General features: G+C 41.3%; 1 protein-coding gene across 4 annotated transcripts in view; it reads right to left on the minus strand.

Annotated features, from left to right (window-relative positions):
* akap9 (A kinase (PRKA) anchor protein 9) overlaps positions 1–18,028 on the minus strand; it is a 102,043-nt gene that overhangs the window by 30,590 nt on the left and 53,425 nt on the right. For all 4 annotated transcript variants that reach the window (XM_080734459.1, XM_080734458.1, XM_080734457.1 and 1 more), the window contains 6 exons: positions 16,391–16,553; positions 5,194–5,288; positions 4,638–4,755; positions 3,218–3,256; positions 1,345–1,577; positions 147–266 (listed from right to left, as the gene is read on the minus strand). In XM_080734459.1, the coding sequence (XP_080590585.1) occupies positions 147–266; positions 1,345–1,577; positions 3,218–3,256; positions 4,638–4,755; positions 5,194–5,288; positions 16,391–16,553 (768 nt within the window). The remainder of the gene's footprint in view (positions 1–146; positions 267–1,344; positions 1,578–3,217; positions 3,257–4,637; positions 4,756–5,193; positions 5,289–16,390; positions 16,554–18,028) is intronic.

Raw genomic sequence — 18,028 nt, forward strand, 5'->3', positions numbered from 1 at the left:
ACACAGGTAACTGGATCGGGTCTATTGTACCAGTGTGTACCGGGGGAGGCCCTGTACACATAACCATGACACTGCATTGACAAACTGAGCATCTCCATTCCGGCCTGGTCCTCGGGGACGAGAACAATGCTTTGTGTTGTCGTTACCTCTCGGTTTCTTTGCTCCGAGGCGGACTGCAGCTTCTGAGGGTTCTTAAGCTGCTGCTCCAGCTTGTGGATCTCCTGTTGGAAGACGTCCCTCTCGTGCTCACGGTCCACTGCTTGTTCCTGGATATTCACATGAAAAAACATAGTCCTTTTATTTTATTTATTTCAAATAATAACAATCTATATACTATAATTTTGCGAATGTCTGAGTGAGTGAGTGAGTGTCTGTCTGTCTGTCTGTCTGTCTGTCTGTCTGTCTGTCTGTCTGTCTGTCTGTCTGTCTGTCTGTCTGTCTGTCTGTCTGTCTGTCTGTCTGTCTGTCTGTCTGTCTGTCTGTCTGTCTGTCTGTCTGTCTGTCTGTCTGTCTGTCTGTCTGAAACAGCGTTTCTCCTCGGTGGCTGGAGCAATTGATCTGAAATCGCATCACCATTAGCATATGAACACACCTGACATAACTGTGAAGCCCGTTTGTCACTTTCACAAATCATATGCTGTATATTAGCATTTTTATGGTGTATCTACTATCTATTCTGCATCTAGCATGAGGCACATGTATTCTGCATCTAGCATGAGGCAAAATGTTTAACCAGCTCTCTCTGTGTGTGTGTGTGTGTGTGTGTGTGTGTGTGTGTGTGTGTGTGTGTGTGTGTGTGTGTGCGCAGGCAGGCGGGTGTGTGTGCAGGCGGGTGGGCGGGCTGGGGGGGGGGGGGGGACAGTATCTCTGTAGCCATTAAACGAAACGGGTTTCTTACATTGATCATGCAAGCACCAGTTAAAGTTACTTTCCATCCCTCATATACTGTGTGCACCCCATAACCCACACACTGCACATCATTTTGGAGCTCATATCTTTGAACGGGTAAGGGCTAGTAATAATAATTTGTATTTGTATTGCACAAAATATTTGATGCTATTCACTAGTGCACCCAACTAGCCAAGTCAACTTTCTATTATTGGCAAATAACAAGGCCAAAATACAAACTCTGCCTGTCTATTATTAATGTGGCACAAGGAGTTGAAGATTACTGCTTTTAGTTAACAAGAAAACAGTGTAAAAGGCAAATGAGCCGCAAGGAGATAATTTCACGTTATATACTATAGCTGGTCTTAGACCAACATTTTAAGATTGTTAAGTGGAAGGAAACAAAAAACTAAACTAAGACCAACACAACATTAGTGGTTCCAGTGTGTCACTTACATCCAGGAACCTCCTGTTCTTGTCCAACTGTTTCTCCAGAGCCTGGATCTGCTGTTGGAGGTCTCCGGCCTCCGTCTTCTGGGCCTGCTCCAGCTCTATCACCCTGTTCACCTGCTCCTCCAGCTCTGCCTCCAGGAGCTTCACATGCTTCAGGAGGTCAGAGTTCTCCTTCTCCGCCTGCCGCTGGACATCCACCTTCTCTTTCATCAGCTTCTCTGTCTCTTCCAGGAGGTCTACAGACGTGAGTTGAAGGATACATTGCACAGGACACGGGTATCACTTACTGGTGGACGGTTCTATTATGATGAGTAAGGTTTGTGTTGATTTCATTGTTAGGTAAGATGATGAGATGGAGTCACTGAAGAGTTTGAGGTCCATGAGCCTTGTAACTTTTACATGCCATGCATGCATTGATTTAATCAACTCCTGTGTGTATTACTACAGCAGCACTGTTATGACTTAACTCATTTACTACCAATGTAGATATGATAGATTTCTTTTTTATTGCATTTAATCCAACATTATGCTGCCGTTTATCTGCACAAAAAGTAGTGATTCTTGTTTTGACGGAAACAGTTAAAAAACGGATATGAAAAACGGATCTGCATTGGCTCTCATGTTAAAATTTCCAGGAAAACGCCAATTTCTCTGTTTCCTGATCCTGCCATGTGTCCTGCAGAAATACTAGGTTGTGAGCTTGTAGCATACAAATGTTTGGTCGCAGTGACATGTTTTTCTTTTGTTATCTGTATGGCGACATGCACGCCGACGTGCATGATCCGTGCACCATCGTGCTCGATGGACATTAAAAGTTAAGAAAAACGGGATAACCGGGATATGACGAGTAGTTTGGTTAAATATTCCGGTAGTAAATGAGTTAACACTCATTCTCTTCTAAAGTCTTTGAAATGTAATAGTAACACATTCTCTACAATAAATTGTTAATTAATTACACAGGATATTGATTTGACTCAAATGTGAACCTCAGACTCTCCCAGCATCTCGGTCATCTTTCCGACATACGGTAACATCCCCCAAACCGATGCCCCCGTTGCCAATCTGCTGCCACCGATGAACCAACCAACCAACACCTTCTAACCCGTGATGAAACCCCATTAGATTAGTGCAAATTTAAAAAAGACAAGAGAGTGCAATGGCATAACAAGGGTGAAGACAGTCCAGACTTTGCAGAACCATGCCCTGTATGCAAGTACAGGCAAGGGAGAGGGAATTCCTGATTGGCCAATCATCTCAGTATGAGGAATGGTATTAACCACTTAAACACTATGTAATGAGTTGACCCGTGTCCCCCAGCCCCAGGGATCTACATTGGGTCAGTTAGTATTTCCCTCTACACCAAATCTCTTTGCCAAAAATGGATGATCTACAAACTCACATGCTGTGAGCTTGTAGATCTGCTATTTTTGACAAATATGCATCCCAGAATAGGGACGCAATTGTTCAAGTGGTTGAAGCAATATTCACGTACATAGCTTATCTAGCAATCAAACAAATATTTCTCACTTTTTGATTTGATTTGATGATGATTGACAATTAGGATATAATGATTATCTTATGTAACGCATATGTTTATGTTATATATCCATGCTATAAAAAGAAAAGAAAAAAGGGTGCTGCTAACATTGATCCAAAGACATTGACAATTACCGTGAAGAGCCAGAACATAGATAAAAGTGAGTTGAAACGAAAAGCAGAAGCGAGTTCAGGTTTTGGGTGAGTTTTTGTGAGCCCATAGCAAGCAAGCTCCAAGCCTTATTTTGTGAGTTGCTGGACTGAAAGGGAGGGTTAGACTGCCACTGGAGTAGACAATCAATACATATAGACGACTGAGCCATGCTCAATGTGGACACACCTGCTTCAGGTGCTGCAACCACTGCAGCTTCAACTAGGCCTATAGGAGGATAAGAAAGCACAGGAATTTAGCATGCTCTTTGTTTAGGTCGTGAACAGGCAGACTCCTAAATAATTCCTAAATACTCCATCATACGATGGTGTTCCTGTGCCAAAAATAGCAGATCTACAAGCTCACAGATGTTCTACAAGCTTGAAGATCGGCTATTTTCCGTGCAGGACAACATCGTACAACAAAGTTATATAAATCAGGCTTAAGAAGATAGACAGACAGATAGAAAGGAACAGATGGGATGGGATGAGAGGGTTGCCTCTGTCCGTGGTATTAGGTTTAAAGTTGTGTCTTGCCAAAGGATGGAGAAGCCAAACGCTGTGAAAGAAAATGGTGAGAGTTCCTGAAACAACCCCTCTAAGGAGGTGTACCCACCTCACCCTAGTTACAGTATAATGTACTTACCTACCGTTTCATAAGAGGTTTGTAACGTTTCTACAGAATACCTTTTCATAATACAAGGGATGTCATGTTATGGTTCCACAGAAGATATCGGACGGCAGTCAATTTATGGATCATGGCAGTAAAATAGCAGTGATATGTGATATTTCTTGAATATTGAACCAAAGAGTTTCCACTTCATTGTTGCAATGGTTACAAAAGAGCTTCTTATAAAGGAAACGTACAAGAGATTTTTGTAACACAGTGCCACATTTCAGACCTCTTGTACAATGTTAACAACAAAACAAACAAAAGAAAAATTATGCAAATATGACATGTACCGTAGTGCAACTGACATGTTGCCTTTGGTACATTACATTTTGTGCAAAATGTTTCCAAACTACAGTATGAATCCCATGTTCTTAACTCATCAGGATGCTAGTGGTCCTCTGTAAGTCCATGAACAATTATTAGACAGTTAAGAGACAACAACGTGCAGTAATCTTCCTGCACGCTGTTGTCTCTTAGTAACTGTCAGCCTCTCAATCAATGACCATCAATTATTCACCACTGGCAAACAGCAGTATCTGTTAAATGACTGCAGAGCATTAACGGGTCTCTGCAATGTGATCTTCCTCTCCATTTTATTCTTCCTTTTCTCATAAACTAGCTGCTTGTTTTCCTCAGGGACAAATACATGGGACAGAAACACCTGTGAGGTATTCACTCCATGTTGGTGGAGTAATGTCCCAAGAACTCACACAGTAAAATCATATTGTAAGCAAATTGACCCTTACGGGTCCCTTTGGTTACATTTGCATACTCTCAGAATTGCAAATGGATAAATCAACTTTGTGTCAATTTTAGTGTGTTGGGGAGTGTGGGGAATTTATGTTTAGGAAGGATGAGGACACTTTACCACTAAAACATAAAACCTCTGGATTGCATGTTGTGGTAACCTTTTCTAAAGGAATTCTAGGATACATACGAAGCTCGCGAGGCCCAGCATGCTCCCTCATGGCGTCTTGTTGCCGTGACAACAGCTCCCTCTCCTCCTGCATCTGAAGTCTCTCCTGCTCCAGCTCATGCAGCCGGCTGCTTGTCACCTGGGTTAGGCAACAGTTTGAAATGCTTTGGTGTTGGTCTGATGTAAATGCACTCAATATGGATTACTCAGAATGCACAAATGGAACCATTTTAAATCTTTGGGACCCCAATCTACAATGTAAAACCCTTAGTTCTTATTTCATTTACGTAAAGAAATTGCTTGAGATGAGTAATCCAACATACAAAATATTACACCTTAACTTCATTAAATGTCATTCATTTCTAATTACTTCATTAATAACTAAGCACTTTCTAAGCCGATAAATTAGGTTGCTATGTATGTATATTATGAATATAACCAAAATAGGGATGCCAAATTCAAAGGAAAATCCCATTAACTAGCTTGTGAGATTACAAATGTCATATCCAAAACGTCCTTAAACCTTCTGAACCAGGTAACTGGTTCTTTGTGCATCTGTGGAGCTCAGGTATCTTACCTGCAACTCTTGCTCAAGGCTGAGATGTAGCTCTTCCTTCAGGCGCCGCTGTTCCTCCAGCGCAGCCCGCTCACCTGTGTAACCATCAATCACACCTGAGGATGGAGAGAGAGAGAGAGAGGTGGAAGCACCGTTAAAAGGAGGTGAAGCTATATCAAGGTTCAAGGTTCAAGGTTGTACTTTATTGTTACGTCTTTTGTACAGGTACATAAGAGTAAAATTTGTTTTTGTTTGGCATCCTTCAGACAATGCAGTCGTATATCAAAAAACAATATAATAACAGCAAACCACATCTAAAAAAATAAATAATAATAGTAGTAATAATAATCTAAAAAGGTGTAAATAATAAAGATGAAAAAATAAAGGAGTGCAAAAGGCAAAAGAGCAACAGGAAAAGAAAGAGCATCCTCAGATGTACATGTGCAAAATGTTTGGCATATTCTATTATGCCAACAGCATATTTTTCCAGTAGTTGCTACTGTACTGTACTTAACTTTTGTAAACATCTTCACAGTGTGTTCTATGTGCAACAGATATATCTATATATCTATCTATATATCTATATATATATATCTATATATCTATATATCTATATATCTATATATATATATATATAGCTACATGCATAATCACATAAAACAAATATCACTTGGAAATACAGAACTGTGTTGTATTTTCACTCGTGTGTGTGTCTGTGCGTGCGTGCGTGTGTGTGTTTCTTCATGTTACTGTATGCTTACTTCTGACATAAATGTATGTGTTCACATTTTGCATCTCCACCAAACATGGGTTTATTCAACATGCTGTGAAGAATGCATTCCTACGTAGACACTCAAACAAACTTAGGATTACAAGACTACACAAATGGATAACAATTGACAGCAGGAACAATCCAAGGTTACTACACAGTACAAGGACAAGACACACACACACACCAGATAGTCTCTCAAGACTATTCCACACTCTCTGAATGCTACATAGTCTGTAACTACGCCTCCTGAATAATGATAACGGAAGCCGCCATCTGTTCACCATTTCCCTTCACGAAAATATATCTTAAAATATGTTTATGTTTATTTCATTTCTACTAAGCAGCTAGCTATATAGGCTTTGACTAACCTGATTTATCTTTATATTAGGACACATTTTCACGACTGCAAAGACAAAATGTAAGTGGGGCATCTGCTGTGTCGCTTTAAAGCTTCCAATGCACAGACTGCTTAAAGGAGTTTCGGCCCAGAAGGCTTTCTTAACATTAACATTAAAAGTACTTATTTCCTCCCACAAACATTGGTCCAAGTGTTAGTTTTTCAATATAATCCATGTTTGGCCTGACTTGCCCTAGCCGACCAGGGCTTCAAACAGGAGCGATTGGATAAATTGTTAATCTGCGGTACTTCCGGGTGCCCGTTCACTTGCATTCAACAACGGAAGTAGCGCAAGACTCGGCGAGAGACGCAATTTCAACAGGAGTTCAAAGTTCAGCAAACTAACACCTGGACCAATGTTTGGGGGAGAAAATAAGTAATTATAAAGGTAAGAAAGCCTTCTCCTTTAAGCAGAAGCATTTGAAAATTGGGTGAGACCAACAGTCTGGTTGGAGAGACAACACAACAGGGTCAGACAGCAGAGTGGAGATTCTCACTCCAATACCACACTCAGCCTGAAGGAGGAGAAGAGAAGTTTATGCGACTCATGCACATCGCAAGATGCACAAATACATAAGAGACATTGAAATTTCAAATCAGCGGCTACTCACTTCCATCAAATGAAGCACAATCACAAATGAAAGGAAAGTACATTATGGATTGTTTGTTGGTAGGTATGCAGCACAATGTAATTCATTCATGTGTGCACTGTGAATTTGCTATAGATTTATTTTTATATTAGTCCTTTATTGCGACCGTCAGGTCGCAGTTACTACCAAAACATCGACAGGCAGTCTGTCAGTCTGCCCGTCACGTCACACTTTTCCCCAACTCATATCTCCGCCACCGTTGCCCCAATCCATGCCAAACTTTGCACACACACTCCTTGCCTGCCAATCCACAACCTCCACCCCTCCCGGGACCCCCGGAGCTCCAGGGACCCCCAGGGACCCCCTGGCGCCGCCGCCAAAAAGTGCTAAAATGACCAATGACAAACCCCAACGGGGCTGTTCACGGGGAATTCCCAGGGACTACCGACTCCTGGTGCTCCAGAATGGATGCAAAAGTGGTCGCACCCCTAGTGGAGGACCCCGCCACTGCAGTGCACATAAAATGCCGTAACTCGGGCTAGGAGCGACCAGGAGAGCCGGGGCCGGTACCCACGCACCTGCCTCGCCGGCGCCAAGAGAGCCGTCAACATGAATCTGTCCTATATAGCGCCACCATCAGGCCCATTTTTTCAAACACATTTTTGGACACTGCTCCTACAGATTTTGCCCTAAAATCACGCAAATCGGTACACAGTATGTCTACACTCATGTCATCAACATGGATCTGTCCTATATAGCGCCACCATCAGGCCCATTTTTTCAAACACATTTTTGGACACTGCTCCTACAGATTTTGCCCTAAAATCACGCAAATCGGTACACAGTATGTCTACACTCATGCCATCAACATGGATCTGTCCTATATAGCGCCACCATCAGGCCCATTTTTTCAAACACATTTTTGGACACCGCTCCTACAGATTTTGCCCTAAAATCACGCAAATCGGTACACAGTATGTCTACACTCATGTCATCAACATGGATCTGTCCCATATATTTTTTCAAACAAATTTTTTGGACACTGCTCCTACACATTTTGCCCTAAAATCACGCTGCGAACTGACGGTCGCTTATCTCCCGATTAGGGAGTCTTACTGGTTTTAAAATTTCCAGTTCAAATTATAATTCTATGCTGTAACATACAGTATGTTACACATTTATGCACCTCCTTGCTCATGCCTTTTCAGACATTTTCTTCATCATAATGTCTCACAAACTGTAATCGTTCCAGATATTCTCTGACTGGCAGTTAAAAAAAAACCTGGCACGACCTCTGACACCAACACACAAGCTTGCACACACACACACACACACACCACACACACACACACACACACACACACACACACACACACACACACACACACACACACACACACACACACACACACACACACACACACACACACACACACACACACACACACACACACACACACGCATACAGATGTACAGACAAACAATAAACAAACACACAAACAAGGGGGGCACATCTGACCCATTTTGCTTGACAGTGTGTACAAAGCTGGGCTGCCTACACAATAAACAGTTCCATTATTATACATTCTGTCACAGGTCAGCAAGCATGTACTAGCACACTATTCACATACAAGAGACAACAGAAAGGCCCATGAATACGCCTAAAATTACTATACTTAATTTTACTGAACAAATCCAGCTCACCAATTGATCGTACTTAGAAATGGTCTGGTTAAATCTAAGGTAATAATAGTGTTTTCCTATTCTTTAGATGCCAACTACTAGATGCCAATAGTTTAGAACAGGGGTCTTCAACGTTTTCAGGCCGAGGACCCCTTAGTTGAGAGAGAGAGATGAAGCAGGGATCCCCACAACCTTTTCATAAATTCCATAGTTTCATTGTTTGACAGCACAATCAGTGTATTTTGGATTCATGTCAATTTGTGTTTTCTGATATTTGACTTGAACCGTCAATACTTAATAAACTTGACCTTTCACTCCGTACTTAGTCTGCTCTTTTTCCCCTCTACACCAAACCTCTTTGCCGAAAATAGCCGATCTACAAGCTCACAACGCCTTGTGTGAGCTTGTAGATTTGCTATTTTTGGCTAAAGTCAGAATATGGACAAGTTCAAGTGGTTAATATAAAAAAGGAGAATAGGTCACACAAAGATTTGGAGGATCCCCTGTAGTAACTCTGAGGACCCCCCTAGGGGTCCCGGACCCCCTGTTGAAGACCCTTGGTTTAGAAAGTTGGGAGTAACATGTTAGGATTCATCCTACACTACAGTATACTGTATATGTGGGTCTAGGGGACAGAGGTGTTGACAACTCAATCATTGACAGACACTTGAATTTTGAATGCTTTCTCATAACAACAGATTAGTAAATAATTACCTAAATCAAACTCCCCACATTCCTGTTGTCTCGCTTTCCATTCAACTTGACTGCACCCACTTGTGGTTGCTAGTGTGGGATCAGTGGTTTTAAGTAATGCTATAGTAACCACGTTCAACCTGGCATCCCTAATTTGGACATGTCATTATCGGTGGTATTCTTCAAAATACATTAAGAATGTTCAAAGATATGGAAAACGGCAGCTCTACAAGCCGCTGTGAGCTTATAAGTCATATATTCTTTTAAATAGGGCTTAAGAAAAGGGAGTGCAGTTTCCAAGAAAGTTGAACTTGAAATCAATCTCTGTTATAAGCAGATAGTTCCGTGTCAGTCAGTCAGATCAGGAACCATGGCAGACTGAAAAGTTTACCTAAGGAGGTGATCCTATCATGAGCTCTATTGAAAAGCCATTCATTTATTTACTCTGTCAGATGAACAGCTGTAGAACATGAGATGTACTTTAAAAAGTCTTAATTATTATTCAAGGTTAATATTCAGCAAAAGCACAATATAGTCCTACTTTATAAATACCTGATAATAAAAATAACTGGGCCAATGCCTTGTGAATGATATTGACAATGCTGGAGTGGAGAAAATGCGAAATGTCTACATAAGTTTACTGTATGCAATTTAGCAAACTCAAGTTGTGGTTTTGAAACGAGGTTCAACTTACATGCTATACAAATTGGGCAACAAGGAACAAGCACATTCACCACATCATTTTTCAAATTACATAATCAATGGGTGCATTACGCCCACCTCAAGAAAGGCTTTAAGCAATTTAGAGAATTGTGTCAACCTGTCCCAACATGTTTTGGTAGGTTAAATGTCAATCATACTTTAACAATATGCAACATACATGGGTACTAAGTCTACATTAGCCAATAGCCATGGGGTCCCTATTTTGGGAACATTTTTGAAAAATTTCAATTAAGATCCAAAAATAGCAAAATAATCTGATCGTCAAGCTCACATGACACATTGTGAGCTTGTACTGTAGATCGGCCATTTTCACTATTTGTTGTACAATAAAGTATATAGGGCTTAAGTGGTTATCTGGACTCTGCAAGGTCATTAAAGGAAATCAATATTACTCCTGTGCCTTTCCCCTCCCTATAAAACAAAGGTGACAGTGATTGCGAGCCATTGATGACAATTAAAGAAATGATTGTCTTCATTACAATCATCAAACACATAAATCATCAGAGCCCAATAACAACTGAACATGACGGACACATTAACAGCTGGGTTAAGCCATCTAACAAGGCTATGTGGAAGCCACTGTCTGTGGTTTCCACTGCAGAGGTTTTCCACAGTCTGATCTGTTGTGTAGGAGTAGATGGGGGGCAGACCTCCATTCAGAAACACCCCCACTTAGAAACATCCACATTCAGAAATACCCCCACTGAGGTTAAGGTTAGGGTTAAAATCTTCTGTATGGCAATGTTTCTGAATGGAGATGTGTAGCCGAGTAGATGACAACCGTAGCACAGTTCCAATCAAAAGGTTTGTATGCTCTATGCTTTTCTGGCAAAGACAGCAGGATTATTCATGCATTAGCATTCTGAACTTACTGTATGTTCCAAACTGTAAGTGAAACTGTACTTATAAATATTATTAACATATAGGAAATCTCTAATGGATAAAAACTCCCTAACACACCTCCAGGAACACATGTACTGTAACACAGGTAATTCTGTGGCTTTTTGAAGACATCATCTCGCAATACTGAGAGTGATACTGAATGCAATCAGGGACAGGAGATCCCCAAAGCAACTAATCCACCGAAGGTCTGTGTCGAAAGGTTGTACCGCAAGGATACAGTATAGAGTGGTGTAGATTTACTTAAGTACTAATACTTAAGTAACATTTTTAGGTATTTGTACTTTACTTGAGTGTTTTCAATTTCCGATACTTCTACTTCTACTCTACTACATCTCGGATCCAAATATTGTACTTTTACTCCGCTATAATAATTTGAAAACTTTAGTTACCAGTTACTTTGCACTTTGCAGATATAAATTATAGTATCATAAAACATTTAACCACTTTAGCTTTATTTTATACCTAGGCGATCTGAAAATAGCAGATTGTTGATCGAACTGACAGTATATCATTTTAACATATAACAACTCCATCAGCTCTCAGGCAGACTTCATATGGCAACCTGTTTCTCTGTAGGGATGCATATACTTAGCCTTCCCATTCTGGAACTCCTTCATTCACTTGAACAAGAACAGCGGCCATTTCGGACACACACTGTTTCCTACCACATTTACAGGTAGGAATAGTCTGTGATCCGTTAATGTGTCTATGGGTATACGAAATATTAGCATTGCATCTAAAGTGGCTTCTCAATTGTAAACTATATATTGTACCTTTTTCCTCATACACCAGATCAAATAGTAATGTAAAGAAATCGCTCCACCCTACAGTATTCATTATCAAAGTTAGGAAATGTTTCATAAAAAGGAGGGAGTCTTTAATTCTGTCCTGGCGAGGATAGCAGCGTAAGGACCTGGAAAATGCACGCCTCAATCAGATGAGATAACACCACAAGGGAGAAGTGGTCTCCCTCTCATAGAAACGATAACATGCAAACAGAGCATTGTCCATCAAGGGGAAAAGAATATGCAGAGCACCACTCACTGCTGCCTCCAGGTTACAAAACACATGTAGTTTACCAAAGCAAACACCTGGAATCGTGTATAAACAAGACAGGGTCTAATAACAGTGTGAATTACAAATAGATCTCTGACTTCGTGTGACAAGGCAGTCTATGACATCACTACCATATTGGGAATAGTTTCAGCCCAATCTGACCTCCATTGATTCCAGTATAAATGTAAGTTTAAAAATGTAATAATATATAAAAATATCAGTTCAGTGGTTTCTGTTTAACCCAGGACACACAGATATTCACTCTTATGGCTTGGCCCCTATTTTACTAGCACATAATAATGTTCCTCTATTTGTGAAGACGATCAGATCAGATGAAGACATTTAACTCATACTCTGCGATCCCCGTCGAAACCGTTGATTTCCCGCTGTACCACGCTGCGATGCCCGTCGTTCCCAGAAATGTAATTAGCTTTAATCATTATGAAACAATTAAAAGTATGATCGCTGTATATGGCCGTTTCGGAGTCCTAACTGTATCCTGCTGTATTTCCGGTTCTGACCGGATCTAGGTTTCCGTATCCTGTCCAAGCCCCAATCGTAGCTTCCGTCCCATCTGTTTACATTGTAAACAGAGGAAGTAGCACGTTCATTTCAACGTTTCTTTTCACGCGGTTTCTTTTATTTGATAGCTTTTCGATTCTTGTGCCCGCCTGGCATATGATCCGCGCACATATCGTCTGCTATGTGCGCGAACGTGTCCACGTGTTACCATAGCGCACAACTGGCCGTTTCCAATGTTTTCTTATGTAACACAGGCGGCTACAGCAGGGGTAACAGCCTGGCAACGGATTTGCTATTCCAATGGATTTTCTTTTATTCGAAAGCTGTCATCTTGTCTACCGGTCTACTACATGAGTCGCGCACAGATCATGCACTATGCGTGCACGTGCCCACGTTAAAAGGTAAGGACAATTTGGCAGCTGCTTACTACAGCTATGTTTAAAATGGCAGCAAAATTGTTAATATACACTATATTCAATTTCAAAAACACACTGGTAATGTTTTCTCACATTACAAATCCCCAGATGTCACAGTGACATCACAGGGTACATCTAGCACTAATATAATACAAACTCTACTGCCTGTCCTCCTTACCCAACAGAGCCGCTATCATCCTCACTGACACCTAATAGTTTCTGTCAGTCATTCAAGAGGTTGTTCCTCTGTCTCTTGGGTTCACTCAAAACCTGTTTTCTCAGGCCACACCCGCAGCTATTACAAGTGTGGATCACCCAGACAAAAAGAAGGGAATTTATTTGTGCTTGCCCACAGTGGCAATCTTAACAAAGATGACAACGCCAACGCCAACAACAACAACGAAAAAAGCTATTTGCGGTTCAGAGCTTTCAAACACCCACTGAAAATGAATGAGGAAAATATGCAGTCGGATCTACATGGCATGCGAATACAGCGGGAAGTTTACATTAAATGACAGGCAGCAACCTGCACTGAAAAGACATGATAACTATAACAGCAGTCAGTATACAAGGCAGAAAGCTAAACTGAAAGAAGAGACTATTATTGTACCTACAGCCAGTGGTGCTTTGGGATTTTTTTTTCCGGGCGGACGGTCATTTATTGACGTCACGTGCACGCGCGTGCACGCGCCTCTAGAGGCTATTTAGATAGAAAGGATGTCAGCAGATCTAATGGTGGGAAAACAATAGTTTTCTAGTCTTAATTACATTTGCATTGTTACTTAAGATTTTATGTTCTACTTTCTTTTAATTCATTTAGAAAATACAGCGCTGCAGCAGTAGGATAGAGAAACAAAGTTTGGCTTGAACAAATCTCAAACACTAAATACCACAGTAATATGGAGCCATGTATGAGGACACACACACATCGACACATGCACATGCAGTCACAGCTGGAAACCTAGGTGTTAGGCTATATATCCATATGAATAGAGGCTTGAGGACGCACACACATTCACCACTAGAAACCTGTTATGCAAGTAGCCACTGATTAAAGTATTGCTTGTAGTTATCGCGGATTCGCGGGGTGGGGGGTTGTCGCGGCGGCGGCTCTCGCGGGGGGTATGCACGCGTTTACACGGTCGTGCACCGTTCGGTGCCGTCCGTGCGCGTGCATGTGGGGAAATATTTCCGGCCACACGGCGTCCGGTCCCGTCCGGCCCGCAAAGCACTACTGCCTACAGCTGAGCATATTCTCTGTCAAGCTATAATGCAACCTTCACATTTGTACAGTGGCAGCTTTATACATTTTATCATGCTTTGCATGATATGAAATGTCCACACTTAGATAATTCAACAGTTGATGGTACCAGTGGTGGTTATTTAAAACAGCTCGTTGTGCTACTGTATCTCACACCTTGGTGGATGACTGAACACAAACAGTAGTTGACAGTGGATTAACCTTCTTTACCACAGCTAATATTTGTTATGCACCACCACCCCAATCAGGATACAGACACAAAGCTTACATTACATCACACCAGGATGCTACTAGTGCTGCAGACAAACAACCCTGCATGCATTTACAACGTACTGTACAGAAAACTCACCACCACTATTCTAAGTGTCCAAAATTGAATGTAACAACACCAGTATTAGGGCTGTCACGATTATGCCATTTTACATGGCGTTTAATTGTCACTCAAATAATTGCGATTAACGATTTAATTGTGTTTTTCTCGTTGACAATTACATTTCTGTTTGGCTTTTAGGCTTTGAAGTTGCACATGGCAGATATGACACATAACCTAATATACAAAGAAATTACTGACATATTTGACAACTTTATAAAAAGAACATTGATAGAGGAAATAGCCGATCTACAAGCGACGCGTTGTGAGCTTGTATTTCCACTATTTTTTTCAAATGTTTGAAGATATGAACTTTTTTTTAAATGGACACGATTATGACGATTATGACAAAATAATTTTGATTATTATGTAATAATTGTGACAGGCCTAACCAGTATCTCATGCAGGTCAAATAGTGCAAAGAAACAAACTAAACGTATTGGGCTGGGTTTCATGTGTATGAGGATGTACCAGTCAGCTGTTCTTGGAACCAGCTTCCTTTGATATGGTTGGGACATTAAACTAACTGAACCCAACAAGGACAAGAAGGGCTCTAAAATTGGGCTTTGGTCCTTCACAATGGCTTTGTTTCACAGTATAAACCTTCTTATACTGTACAGTTTTAGATAGGGTTTCAACTGCACAATTCTCCTAAGATAGAATGTACTTGCAAGGCACATTGGGCCCGATTCATCAATTTGGTCGTAAATATAGTGTAAATAAAGTGACTAAATCTGGCTTATATTTCTGTCTTACCTTAAAAATTCCAGACAAAAACAAAATACATTGCTGAATCTGGCCCCTACTTGGGAATTGTCCTAAATGCCAGTAAGATCAAAATATGGGTGTAATTTTTGGCCGTAAAGTGCTTGATGAATCGGGATTCAGGGTTATAAATGGGGGTAAATTTAGACATTTTTTTCTTAGGAATGCGACAAAAACAAAAACAAATATTGAACTCAAGTCTCCATGCGGTGAGTAATCAATGGAAAAAAGTCATTTGGGGGTCATTAAGGTCCTGTGTATTCAATTCATCAAGAAACTTATACACTCTTCAGCAAAAATAGCTGATCTACAAGCTCACAATTGCTATCTGCACATTTTTGCTGAATGTTGGTCTATTACAGTATGATATGCCCAGAACAGGGATGCTACGGTAGTGTTCTTGAGGTCAACTGACATTAGACAGAAAAATACCCACACGTCAGTTTGTAGACTTTGCATCACAGATGGCCTGTACTTCATTCTCTCTCTCTCTCTCTGTCACTCATGCAAAAACACAGCTGATCCCCCTCACTCACTGCAATGCAACACCGACCTCCACACACACACACACACACACACACACACACACACACACACACACACACACACACACACACACACACACACACACACACACACACACACACACACACACACACACACACACACACACACACACACACACAGAGAGTTTTACACACTCCACTTCCATGGACTCCTTATGATGCCATGCCTCTGTTTTACACTAATCATGGCCACACATTCTTCAGAAAACAAATCAAAAACAAAAATCATCTTAAACTGCAAAAGGCTTCACCATTACTGCATTTGCCAGTAGGAAAATAAATAATATCAGACAGCCTCCTTAAAAAAGGTACTCTGATCACTCCAACCCTCAAATCCCGATCAACAGCATCCATCCATCCCAACCCTGTACACATACACACACGCACGCGCGCACACACACACACACACACACACACACATGCAGGCACGAATGCACGCACAGCTTTTGAACATTGTCTGCAATAAAACAAAATAAATCATGTAGACAAATCCTCACTCACCCTCGGCCTTGTGAAGCTCCAGAGCCAGCTGCTCGCGGGCCCTGGCCTCCTCGGCCAGCCTCTCCTGCAGCTCCTCCTGACGCTGCAGGAGCTCGCCCATCTCCTGGTTGTGACGGAAGGACTCCCGCATCAGCTCCGTCTGGGTCAGCCGGGCATGTTCAAGCTGAGAACGAGAGACGGGAGACGGTGAGAGACGCACAAGCACAGAAAGAGGGTAGGATAGAGACATTGTCGAGTCTGGGACCATACGACTTACATTATGACGCCTGAAATAATATTTATGAAGGTAAAAGTACAGTGGCAATATCATTGTTCAAAAAGGTTGTCGAGAGACAGGTTAGGAGATGAACTGTTGACTATACTGCTTGAAGTACAAACTCTTAAGCTCAAATACCATGTGCATACATAAATCTTGTTTGTCTTTGCCATGTGAAAGTGATTATGACCTTTAACGTCGCAGTTGTCTGACAATTGACAGAATGGAGGATGACAGATGCACACTCACTCACTCATTGTGTAGAAGTTTGGTAAAACATAAAAATAAAAGGTTCCACACTTACAAGACTTATACAGACTATATGTAAACCTATGTTCATTACAGCACTGATTCCATTTAGAGCACAATGAACAGAAGGAACATTGAAGGATGCACACTAAGAGGTAGTGCACTTATGAATATGAACCTTTCCATCATTAATTTGTTGTTTGGCAATACAGATGACCATAGTTTGTTGTATCACAATTGCCAATCTACATGCTCGCCAGGCAAATCCCAATGCAATGTGAGCTTGCAGATCTGCTATTTTCGGCACATGTCTTTGGTGACTCACCAAAACAAAACCCACTTCCACACCTTATGCAAGGGTGGTCTGTGTGGACAGGTCACATGGATCTGTGCTTGGCGAGGCTGACAAGAAAGCACCATAGATAGTGTAATAAACCTCTCAAGAGCTCATTCACGCTAAGGGGGGGGCGATTTCTCAATCTCCCAGAGCAAAGATCACAGTGCAACTGAAGGACAATGAGGAAGTGGTAATGGAACCATAGCATACAAAAGTCCCATAATCCTTTACCTACTAAATTACCGTAGTCAAATAGAATTACAAATTAAAGTATAGGGGGAGATGAAAACCTAAATGTATGTATAACACGTTATTTAGATTATTATGCTACAGTATATACCTGTTGTATATACCAGATTTTCTTAAATTGATTTCCTGTGTAAAAGAAATAAGAAGCTAATGTGTAGGTCAGACATCAAAGCATTTTCAGACATCAATGACACATCAGCAGCTGCATGTGTTTTAGTGTTTACAAGGCTATAGGCTAGGATGCAATACGAGACAACAAATCAATGGTAATGGGGTGGGGGCTGAGAGCACTTTACAACTGTCCACGCTTCATTCAATCCATAGCACCATCGCCTGCGTAATGTGAACTTACTGTATACGGAGGGGTAGGGAGTGAAATTTTAGAGACGACCTTAAGAAGGTGACCATTGGTGCTGTGGTTGACGTGTGTGATTTGAGTCTGCACCACCACAGAGTTCTTCTCATTCAAGGTGCTGGGGAGGGGAAAGGGCCGTGGGAGGGGGACGCGGGATTCCACCTCGTACACGTCCTGGTCCTCCCCTTCCAC

Source organism: Nannobrachium achirus (genome assembly GCF_963921795.1).
Source record: "Nannobrachium achirus genome assembly, chromosome: 10".
Classification (NCBI taxonomy): Eukaryota; Metazoa; Chordata; class Actinopteri; order Myctophiformes; family Myctophidae; genus Nannobrachium; species Nannobrachium achirus.